Source organism: Diplotaxodon limnothrissa, linkage group LG7, assembly GCF_057381915.1.
Source record: "Diplotaxodon limnothrissa isolate DT_005_m linkage group LG7, D_limnothrissa_male_GT1.1, whole genome shotgun sequence".
Classification (NCBI taxonomy): domain Eukaryota; kingdom Metazoa; phylum Chordata; class Actinopteri; order Cichliformes; family Cichlidae; genus Diplotaxodon; species Diplotaxodon limnothrissa.
Window position 1 is genome coordinate 31,646,382 of NC_140602.1, and position 12,166 is coordinate 31,658,547.

Below are 12,166 nucleotides of genomic sequence, written 5' to 3' on the forward strand. Positions count from 1 at the left end.
GTTATTCGCTGTTACTATGCCGACATGCCAAGCAAAGACAAGTCTACGCTGTAGCCCCCACAGCTGGCTGACGGTGGGTTTGACATCTGTAACAAGAAACAATGGAACTGAACAGGCCAATCACAGTCATCATCAGCCGTGAAAACACGACATGCAGTTGTTTATAAGGAGGCGCACGGCAGATTAAGGTGAAGGCTTTCATTAGGGTTTGTGACTGGATCTAATGTATAAATCCCACATTAAGAGAATTCTTGTTCATGTAGTGCTTGAACACCTGATGTGGGCATTGCATCGGTTCATTTTGATGTGAAACTGCACAGCCAATTGTAACACAGCTCCACAGGTTTCTAAAAGTAAATAAAGATGCTTGGTTGTGTGCTGTGAACAGAGAGCAAAGAAACACGACACTGACTCCATTTCCTTATTTTTATCTTCCAGCTTCCCTGAGGTAAATGACTCTCAGCACTGACTCCGCCCCTTCATACAATCCCACTACACTACAACTCCCAGCATCCAATGCGGTGTCACCGTCCACCAGATGCATGTGGTGCTCTTTTCTCCCGTGCATCATTAGGCAGGCTTTCAGGAATTGTAGTACAAACCTGGTAACCCGGATACAACCACTCAGTTAGCTAACCGTTCACACGTATAAAAACACCTTAAGGAGAACGTCCAGCCTCACAGATCAAAAATCGACTGCTGCAATAAATACATCATTTTTATTGATCGTTAATCTGCAGTTTGGTGTATTTTTCCTATAAAATGTCCAGAAGTAACAAAAATCTCTGTCACATTTTCCTTAAAGTGAGCTTTTTAAAAATACTAGGCGATATAAAAGCAGCAAATCCTCACAGAGAAACCGTCCGTTAGATAACTGTTCAGGAGACAGCGACACAGCTGCATCTGGCGGACATCCTGAGAAAGTCCAGCACAGGAAGTGGCGTTTGTGGATGATGCAGAAACATTTTGATCATTACCCCACGCTGCAGTGACCCCAGAATAGACAAAGCCCACAGTTAGAGAGCGACCCATGATAGAAAACAGACTATTAAAAAGCCCCACCCCCTTCGCCGCTTGTCCTCTATCTGATGGCCAGCGTGTGGACCTGGTAGAGCTCCTTCGGGAAGTTCTTTTGTTGCTCCTGATGGACGATGCGGAGGCCGGCTTTGCTAACCAGGCTGCACACTATGTTCAGATCGCGGCACACGCTGCTGTCCTCCTCATCAGGGATCACGCCCTCGTATGACACGTTGTCCTTGATGACAATGAGACCGTTGGGCCGCAGCGCCTTCTGACAGCGGCGCAGGAAGTCTATTAGGTGGTCGTCTGTCAGGTGACCTAAGGGTGGAAAGAACAAAAAAATGAATTAGAATGAGGAAAGTTTAGGTCCCACTCCGGGTCAGGGATGAGTTCCTGCCCCAAGTGGAGGAGTTTAAGTATCTCGGGGTCTTGTTCGCGAGTGACGGGAGAAGGGAGCCGGAGATCGACAGACGGATCGGTGCAGCGGCTGCAGCGATGCGCACGCTGTGTTCCCCTGGACAAGCTGGTGGAGGTGGCTGGGGAGAGGGAGGTCTGGACTTCTCTGCTTGGGCGGCTGCCCCCGCGACCCGGCCCCGGATAAGCGGAAGAAAATGGATGGATGGATGGAAGTTTAGGTCATCTAATCGCGCACCATTTTTCATTTGCTTTCCGACTCAGACTCACCAATGACCCACTGGATCCAGATGACATCATAGCGCCCGCTCTCCGGCACAAAGTCCTGCAGGCCGCAGCAGAAATAGTTGCCCACCCTCTTGCTGTCGTCTCCCAGGTACGTCTTGGCTTTGTCCAGGAACTCCTGTGTCACGTCCACCAGGTCAACAGTCTTGAACAGCGGCAGCAGCAGGCGCTTTGTGATCCTACCGATGCCTGCGCCGCAGTCCAGAGCGCAGCCTGAGCCAGTCTTCCCCTCGCCATCCTGCAGAGGAAAGAGAAAAAAAGATGACTAGGGTTTACACAAAGACCCAAGTAAAGCACAATTCAACTGCATCACAAACAAGGAAACAGCAGCACTCGCTCCCTTTGAAGGTCATACAGCTGTTATCACCCATTTTTATCCACAGATTACAAAATAATAAGCTTTTCCTACATATAATCCAAAGCATAATGATAATAATTCACTGGAGAACCCTACAAGGGTCAGATCAGCATGTCGGATTAGTGGCTGCTTGGCACGTGAAAGGTCTTGTTCTCCGGTTTTTCATTTCATTATTAATTTTATATTTTAACAACCAATGTCTGAAAACAATGTTTGAAAACCATGAATTCCCTGTACACAGAGTGCTAACTCAAACATGCTACAATCTTTTTAGAGGTTCTTACGCCAAGGAATTTCTGCAGGAAGGCCTTGGACCCGTTAATGTCGATGCTGGAGATGCTGCCATAGCCTCCCAGCATGCCGTCCACCGTGGGTGGGATATCCTTCCAGTAGTCCTGAGCGTTGGAGTAGAAACTCACCTCGTCCTCGACTATGTCCCCCATCCTGAAAGGAAAATGCACAAAAATGTGAAAATCAATCAATGGCTGAATCATGAAAAAAAAAAAAAAGCTTCAGTCAACATCAAAAGAGATTCAATGATTTTTGAAGGAGGTTAAATTTGCAATATCACTGACCACTCTTATTTTGAAAGTTCAGTTGATGCTAACCAGCTGCTTCTTCCATATAGAGTATATCTGCTTGTTTACACTGAAAGACTGAATTATTAGCGGCGTGGTGCTCCATGGACAGGACTTCTGGACCACATCTGTGCTGTTGGTGTCTTTTTAGTGTTTATAATTCCATCATCTGACCAATGATGTGGCCGCTTTGCGGTTAATTGTATAACAGGCCATCCAAGAAGTCTGAGCTCCAGTTTTGGTGGGTGAAATAGTTGGATTTTTGATTGGAGGTGTCTGCACTTTAGTGGCTCTAAAAAGATCCAGAAAGATTTCTGCTGTGGCGTCCATGAGGTCACGCAACTGTTTCGAGCTTCAGCTCATGGTCAGACTGACTCACATTCCTGTGGGAAAAATTTAAATACCTGCCTAAAGGAGCCTGAGAGTTGTGCTGCTTTTATTGTTATGATGACAGCAAAATGCTTTTTATTGTCTCCATTCTGGACAGAAGACCGAGCCACACTAAAAATAAATAAAGACACCTGCGCAGAAATAAACAGGCTAGGTCCTGTTTCTGAGCAACAAACCTCACTCTCTGGCACCGGACAGTGGGACATGAGGTCTATCACCTGTTCATCATGAAAGGGGAACGCGCGCGCGCGTGCGTACACACACACACACACACACACACACACACACACACACACACACACACACACACCAAATGTGGCATCATGTGGCTGCAGTTCAGCTGTCAGCGCCTGTCTTGTGAGCAGGACAGAGTGGATGGTTTAAATGTGCAGAGTTTTGTGTGTTTCACACACGAACAGCCTGACTACAGAAAGAAGCAGCTACATGAAACCATAAAACTGCTATTTATTATTATTATCATTATTAATAATACTTCACACTGGGGCTGTGGACGTAATCACTGCCAGGCTTTAGGACAGTTTTCTGTTATATTTTCCTTCTTGTATCCGATTTACAGTTACAGAACGAAATACTCGCTTTTTACAGCCAATATTTTCCCCAAATCTGAGTAACTGTGTTATAAGTGGAAGTAAATGACTGTTTATGATTTCTGATTTAACCGAGCAGTTAATAAAGTTTACAAAGTCCTCTTAAAGTGACAGCTGCACCTATATCTGCCTCCCACACCTGCTCACTACAACAAATAACTGCCTGTTTCTGTCGTTTTTAATCAGAAACTTCCCACCTGTCGCTCTCTGTCACTTTTTACGTACTCTCCCTCTCCTTCGTCTGACGCTCTGCACGTGCTAACTTGCACCTAGCCGCCGTCGTTACGCTGTTTAATACCCGCCTCTGCCGGATATCAGCCCGATAGATTCACTCTCCGTGATCACACCGACCTGGTCTGGAGTCAACGCCTGGTCCCACTCCCTCCTCGGCCCCTGTTGAACCCACTCCCGGTGTCTGCTGTGCTTCACTTTTCTATTTGGGACCGTCACACACGGTACGTTACTTCCTCTTTTGGTTTCCTGGGAGAAGAAGCGGCCACAGCGCCCCCTGCTGCCCTTCGTAGACCCACTTCTTTCACCTGTGCTTTTGGACCAGGTCATTTCAGACCCAGGATGAAACATAAAAAACACAGCTCAGGATCATCTCTGCTTCCTGTCAGGGTTACTTATTATGACTTTCTATAAGAACTGTGGCAAGACAAGGAGAAAAAAAGCCGAGTATAAAACAAAAAGGTCCACACCCATCTGCCTCACCTTAAAAATCCCTGTTCACTTTTCAGTGGTTCCAGTCATCTCTGCATGTTAAAAATTAAATAATAAAGCTACTACTACTACTCATTATTATTATTATTATTATTATTATTATTATTATTATTATTATTATTATTATTATCTTGCATTTGCCTGAAGTCTGTATTCCAGATGTTCTTCACATCAACTATACTTTCCACTTCCTCCTTGGAATCCAAAGGTGTTCCCAGGCCAGACGAGATATGGAATTTATCCAGGGGGTTCTGGGTCTGCTTTAGGTGGCGTCCTAACCAGATATCTGAACAACCTCATCTTTTTTCAACACGCATGAGCAGCAGCTCTACTCCGCTGTAGTAGTAGTAGCAATAGATGTAGTAGTAGTAGTAGTAATAATAGTAGTATTACTGTATTAAGGTTGAAGAAATTTTTCTAGAGGGTGTCTGAGCTCAGCCTTAGAGATGGGGTGAGGCATTAATAAGGTGGTCATTAAAGCCTCCTCCACACTGAACAAAACCAGCTGAGGTGGTTCAGGCTTCTTCCTGGACACCTCCTAGATGAGTGGTCTGCAAACACCTTATTTTCTCTCTGGAACAGCTGGAAGAGGTGGGGATGGATGGATGGATAAATCCTCATTTTTCTTTTTTCGTTGTTTCATTTTTGTAACATAAAAACAGCACCACTGTCCTTCTAATTCTAAAGCTTAGGTGGAATTTTAACAGCAAAGGAATAAATCTCACAGTAAGCCGATGGAGTTAGAGTAAGAGTCCTATCATATAAAGTGAGATCTCTTTTTACAGACTGACCCGTGTACAAAAGGCATATATACACTTTCAAAGCATACAAACACAACACATCACATAATAGATGTGACAAATGAAACTGCAGAAATATAAATATAACCTTCCTTTAAATCAAAGACTGTAGTTCACATTTGTTGTTTGGGCAGCAGGTTACTTAAATCCCATTTCCCGAGTTCAGTTTGTATACGAAGTACAGCTCATGCTAGAAAGTGAACAGACAGTTTCAGCAATATAGTGTTTAAATTTCTTCAGAGCAGAGCTTGCTGGGCAATCTTTGCAGCAGAGCCAACGATCATTACAACAGTCCTTCACTACATGCACAGGACCATGCTTAACTATTTCACTTCTTCATACAAGATGTGTGAGAAAAGAAATCAGAAACAATAATCCACCCCAGCTGCTTACATTACAAAGAGGTGCAGTTTCATGGTGGAGCTGCAGTGTTTTCATTGAACCACAGGAGGGCAGTACAGTATAGAGCTAAATGGGAAAAAAGGAAAAGGTGGGGAGAACTTCACTGTGATGATTTGGAAAGTTCAGTCTGCAGAGCCAGTCTCCATCTGCATCCAGTCCTCAGCGCTTACACTGCGCAGATACAACCAGCCACATTCCTGCACATGTGCACTCATTAAAAATATAACTGATTATTTCTGTTTTATACCTCCAGAGAAAGGCTTCCTCTCTGAAATATTTAAAACCGTCGTGAAAATAATCCCGTGTTTCAGTCACATCCACTCCGCTGCTGCTTTCAAGCGACACACAGTCAGTTCCTGCGGTCACCAGTGAGAGGAGCTCCAGTGCAAAAGAAAACGAGAGAGAGAGAGAGAGAGAGAGAGAGAGAGAGAGAGAGAGAGCGAGAGCGAGAGTGAGAGTTCATTTTTGTCATCGTTTGAGGATTCAGTGCTGAAGAGCTGTTCATTCCTGCACTGAACACACAGCAAACCTCAGTAAACCTGCAGGGACAGCACATATCAAACAATCATGAGAAAACTGGGATGCTCTGTGAGGATATGACACATGTTTGTATGTACAACATACTGTTTGCTCAGGAAACACGTACTCTGCACACAAACAGCAGTTACTGATACTCTTACATGAAAAAGACAAAGAGAGGATTCATCACTGCTTTTTCTGAAAAGCAGTCCATTCCACTCTGAAGTTTACGTTTTTCCTTCTCTGCGTCGTTCACAGCTGACAATTTCCACTCATTGTTTTCCCTTTAGGAGCTTTAAAGTGGCCAAAAATCACCCTATTTCTCACTGCCTGATGGGTCCATCATATCCATATCAAGACTGAACCAAGAGGAATTGAACAAAGTCTGGATGCATGTCATAAATTTGAAAGAGACCCAGCAGTCAGACTCGGCTGAGCTGCCAGTTATGAGTTAAATTGCTTCTTTTTTCAGTGTGAAGCCATGTGCTCATGTTCTAAATCACCATCACTGATGTTACCCACCGGTTTTGGACTCATTTTGAAGCCTCAGCATCAATGTTTTGGTCAACACCATGTTGGTTTTCTTGGAGTCAGAAGTGACCAAATGAGGATGAGAGGAGTGATGAAGCTGCGTGCACAGACTGTATTAGTGCACCACACAGACAGAGATACCTGCCAAACAGTGCTAAGTAAGTAAGTAACGGGCTAATAAAAGTATATTTAGACCACTTGAAATCAATCATTCCACTTCATGTGAAATCATCTACAAGTGATGTAGCATGGTTACCAATTTATTTATTTATTTAAGACTGGCTGCTCCAGTAAATTCAGCACCTTGAGCAACAATAAATAGGAGACTGTGCCAGAAAAAAGAAATATTTGATGATGAGTGCTCGGGCAAAGACCAGGCCTTTGAGAAAGAGGAACAGAGAAATGGTAAATATCCTATATTTATATAGCGCTTTACTAGTCCCTACAGACCCCAAAGCACTTTACACATTCAGTTATCCACACATTCACACACTGGTGATGGCAGCTACATTGTAGCCACAGTCACCCTGGGGCGCACTGACAGAGGCGAGGCTGCCGGACACTGGTGCCACCGGGCCCTCTGACCACCACCAGTAGGCAATGGGTGAAGTATCTTGCCCAAGGACACAACGACCGAGACTGTCCAAGCCGGGGCTCGAACCAGCAACCTTCCGATTACAAGGCGAACTCCCAACTCTTGAGCCACAATCGCCCACAGAGAAGGTCAAACTAAGCCTGTAAATGTTCAGATTACTGAGGTCACCTGTAGTTTGCGTGGAGGGCGCCAACTTGTCACTTGCCGTTTACTCTTTTCAAGGGACTAAAAAAGGAGTAAAAGCTGCTCCTTACCACTGCAACCAACACGTTTCAAAAGGTGCCACTTTTATTTTGAAAGCAAACCGTCTTTGCTTCTGGTTTTCATTGTACTTTTTGATGTTTTACACAGTTTCACTGGCGACCATGGCATCCTGCTAGCGGTTATGGAATACACTGTTTTCCAAAGCGACCCTACTAGTCACCGCTGGTTATGAGAGGGTCACTGAGCCATGACTGACGCCTTAAACAGGTCAGCTAAAAAAAACAAACAAACAAACAAAAAAAACATTTTTTTATTAGGCTACGCACATGTTTATTTCTGCTGTAAAGTTGGACATTATGCCATGGAAGTCTTAGGGGATTGACTCATGTTTGGAGCGGGCCTCAAATGGACATTAAAAGAACTGACCTCATTTTTCAGCCCTGGAGGTCAAAACCGGGCCACTAAACCACTGAGGGGGGATTTGATTGGAAGAAAACCCTAAAACATCGTGTAACTGAAAGAATTCTCCAATGAAGAAAGGTCAATAATTACAACAAGCCTAATCCAGGATGGTTTGGTATCATGTAAAACGCCTACGACACTGAACTTATAAATAACCTTGGCATGAGTATGATAATGTGGGCTATATATCTATCTTTCATCGTCAAGTCAGGGAAATGTCATGTTGGATGTTGGAATGTGAAATGTTAAAGACCCACCAGAGATAAGTGCAGCTGATCTGCAAAGACATCTTCAGGGCAGCAGGGCCGCCGCTGAAGAGACCGAGGCCATGGCCTCTGTATTGTTTTGGTGAATTTGAGGGTTTTAATGACCCGAGGACGAGCAGAGTTTTGAAGATGTTATGTTATCGTTGAGAATGAATTCAAAGTCGGTTGTATGTGTTGCTGCTTATTACATTATGACTCAAGGGCTGCAGTTATAGTGGGCTGAATGAATATGAAAACGTGAGCTTACATTGGGTCTGATTTCATTCAAATAAATAAAACACTACAAGTTACGTTTACTTGAACCAGCGTATTTATCTGAAGTGGGGTGGATGTTTATAGGGACAAAGTGATGAATTAGCTTCCAAGTTAAAAATGACTTCAGGTGCACAATGGCCAAAAAAGCAAAAACAAATGTGAAGAAAGCAAGAGCCTAACAGCTGAGAGGCAACATCGCGGCTGTGGCTGCTGCAGAGTTGCACTGGTGCATTTTCTTATAAATATTTCAGGAAGGAAAACTCGCCTCTTCAAACTCCTCCATCCTGCACTCACTGCTGTGGTTTGGACTGCAGTGAAAGAGAAAAGAAATGACCAAAGCTTGGTGGTTCCATTGCATTGTTGAGGCTGTTCAACCCTGTAAATTACTCTGGATGATAAACTGTAAAATGAGCTTTTGAAACACTCATCAGAGCAAGATTTTCCTCAAATATGAAAGGCTGAGGTGAGGTAAATTCATTCAGCTGCCAACTGTCTTAAGAACATATTCATAAGAATACCTATAAAACACTTAATGATGGCTCCCTGAGAGGTTGATAAGAGGTTACTGGCACTTTAAATAAACCTTTGACTCAAACACAATAAGGCTAGGAAACTGTCAAGATGAGCATATTTCTTAGTCAGTAAACTTCCACCAGGTATCTGCTGACCCACGTCGGGTTAGGGTAAGGGTAGGCGGTTTGGTTATGTTTTAACAGCTGATTGAATAACAAATGGCACCTGTTACATCTTGGCCAGTTCTTCTGTCATAGGTGTTTCCATGTAGGTACACAAATTGGAAGAAAACACAATAAAAAGAGGAGGATTTTAATCCATACTGTACTCATAAAACTAAACTTACATCACTGATAACATCCATCCATCTATCCATAACTTATCCAGGGCAGCTAAGAGATGCAATCTGGTGTCTACCCAGTAGCCTCCTCCCAGTTGGAAATGCCCAGTACAACTCACTGAGGAGGTGCCCAGGAGGCCTCTTAATCAGATGCCCGAATCATGTCAGCTGGCTCCTTTGATGTGGAGCAGCAGCAGCTCTACCCTGAGTCCCTCCTGAATGACTGAACTTCTCACCCTATCTCAAAGGGAGAGACAAGCCACCCTTTGGAGAAAGCTCCTTGTATCCATGCACTCATTGCTTTGGTCGCCACACAGAGCTTGTGACCAAAGGTGAAGGTAATGAAATTATATTTGAAATTCATTTTATACAGCCTGCATAAAACCAGACAGTGGGAAAAACATGGGGCAACGTACCTGAGATGAACTTTCTAATTCATCCTTGGGAGGTTGTAATTTCTCTTGGTCCAGCAGACCAACACCAGTAGTAGCCATCACCAGCTACAGCCCAAAACGGATGAGTTGGAGTATTATTTTGGACTGGCCAGAATAAGAGCTGGGATACTGTCCTCTAGTAAAATGATTGTTGTGTTGTCTCAAATAGGTGAAAATAATACAAATAAGCCTCAAAATATACCCATGAGACCCAAGAAAATTCCACATGTGGGAAACTGCAAATATACAAGAATGTGTTCATAAGTAATACATATCTGCTGTGCTTTTAATCATTCAGTGAGGTAGTCTGGATTTATAGTTTGAGTTAGCTAAACAAGTAAAAGAATATGAGTTCATGTGGGTATTTTTGGTAATTTGTTTGGCTCGTTGCTGTTTGTGTCCATAAAAAAAGCTGGATGTTAACCTAATAGAAATCCCCTAATTCAGTGACCTGGAGGATGTTAAGATGTTAAAAGTAACTCTCTGAGCCTGTGTTACTCAGTCCACGCCACTCACATTGGACCTAAAGACAGATGGAGGTGTGGTCCACCCATGAGGCTGCAGATGGAGAGACGGACAGAAGGAAAAGACAAAGAGACAAACAGAGATGCACCAAGAGGCAGACAGAGATACACAGCTATTCAAACTTTGCTGTTCCATCCCAGCCTTATTGGAAAAGCCTCTACAGTGAGCCCAGCACTGAAATTAGATATTGATCCTGTGCCTCCTCCCCCTCCTCCTTTGGCTCTGCACACATTCCCTTCGCTTTCATTTAGTCCTTCTGACTCTTGAGATTCATTCGACTGGGAATCTTCTCATTTATGCATCCTTGATTCCACCCCTTGCATCCTCACACTTAGGACATAAGAGGAGGGACGTGAGGAGAGAATAACTGATGCACCTTCAGATTATTGAGATTAGTCAGTTATATGTGCTGTGAAAAGCTATTTCTTTATTAATTTGGAAGATATAGAAGAATATTATTGACCTTATTAGTAAGTCATTTTATACTTAGGTGTATATTTAATTAAGACTCAGTGGGAAAAGACAAAATTAATGAAATTAAAAGAGCATTTGCAAAAGATGCAATATCATTTCATCCAGCTAAGGTTAGGTTTAGAAAAAATATGACCTAGCAGACATGCTTGTCTGTCTGACACATGAAGTGTAACTCTTCTAGAAAAACATTAAAAAAAATCCCCATTAAAAATCACTATTTAGTGTAATCTTGTTTCTCAAAAGGCTTTTTGGCACACAGTTTAAGATTCAATCCTGCATTCTTCCTACTGGCCAGCAGGAGGACTACTTCTAAGCTCTGGAGCTTAAAGAAAGGAAGCCAGCGCTGGAATGCTAAAAACTGCAGTTCCTCTAATGTCCACTTAAGGCTGGCTCCCACAGGTGGATGGTGACACAGGCGGCTGTAGCTGACCTCCAAACCATGTTTGTGCTGCTGGTGCTTTATGGATGAAGCATGCTAACCAAGCTTGCTAACCTCTTATAAGCACATAATAAACCTGACAGACGTGAGTGTGCCTGATTTTTGTATCAAGTCTTGTAAAAGTCTCAAACTGAGCACTGCAAACACAGACTACAAACATGGAACATTTAGCTATTCAGCTTAAAGCACAGACTTCTCTGCACAGCCTCTATTTTCTAACACACAGATGATTTAATTCCCCTTAAAATGTGATCATGAACGCAGCACAGGAACATATGGACATAAAATGTTCGAGGCTGGTTTTTCTCCCTTCAGCTCTGCAGTTCTTCCTTCCTTTGCCATCGTGTACATATGAAACGCTGAAGCACACAGCAAATGTTCAGCAGGCGTGCGTCATTGTGGTGACTCATGGACGCTTGAGCACAGTGTGTGCGTTTGTGTATTGCTCACAGTTACACAAAACCCAAAGTTCCTGGAAGCAAGAGGCAGTCTGAGAGTAGACATGTTCTCTATATCAACAAATTAATCTCTACAACAAACCTTTTGTGTGAACTTCAGCAGTCGAGCCTCTCACTGTTGAATGGGAGTGTTGTTGTCAGCTCAGCTGGGATTCCTACTGTGTTACCTCTTTATTAAAACCATATTTAAGGTCTAAAAATGAGCCATGATCTGTTAATTAAAAGAGCTGAGCTTTGAAGCCTGAACTGAGTATTTCATTTATATTATATTCAACTTTTATGGCAACTGGGGGTCCAACTAAATCGGTAGAAACTTTGACTTTGAAATTTAGGCTGTAGTACAGTTGATAATTAAGCCTATTTAGCAAAATAACTGGTCAACTCGAGTCTCTGAACTGGACATCTGGACTGTGTTTGTGCTGTTGGTGCCATTTGGAAAATTTTTTAATGCAGTTATCTGAGAAACAATACAGCTTGCTGTGCAGTTAATTGTACTAACAGACCGTCCATCTGCGCTTTGGTTTCAGTGGGATTTTATTTGGATGTTATGGTCGTGTTTGTGAGTTTCTGTTT

General features: G+C 43.2%; 1 protein-coding gene across 1 annotated transcript; it reads right to left on the reverse strand.

Annotated features, from left to right (window-relative positions):
* Window positions 1-414: 414 nt before the first annotated feature.
* Window positions 415-4,102, reverse strand: ntmt1 (N-terminal Xaa-Pro-Lys N-methyltransferase 1). The gene is made up of 4 exons (XM_085357915.1): window positions 4,005-4,102; window positions 2,362-2,521; window positions 1,705-1,957; window positions 415-1,338 (listed from the first exon to the last, which is right to left on the reverse strand). The coding sequence occupies exons 2-4, from the start codon at window positions 2,518-2,520 to the stop codon at window positions 1,082-1,084; spliced, it is 669 nt and encodes a 222-aa protein (XP_085214041.1). The 5' UTR covers window position 2,521; window positions 4,005-4,102; the 3' UTR covers window positions 415-1,081.
* Window positions 4,103-12,166: the final 8,064 nt, after the last annotated feature.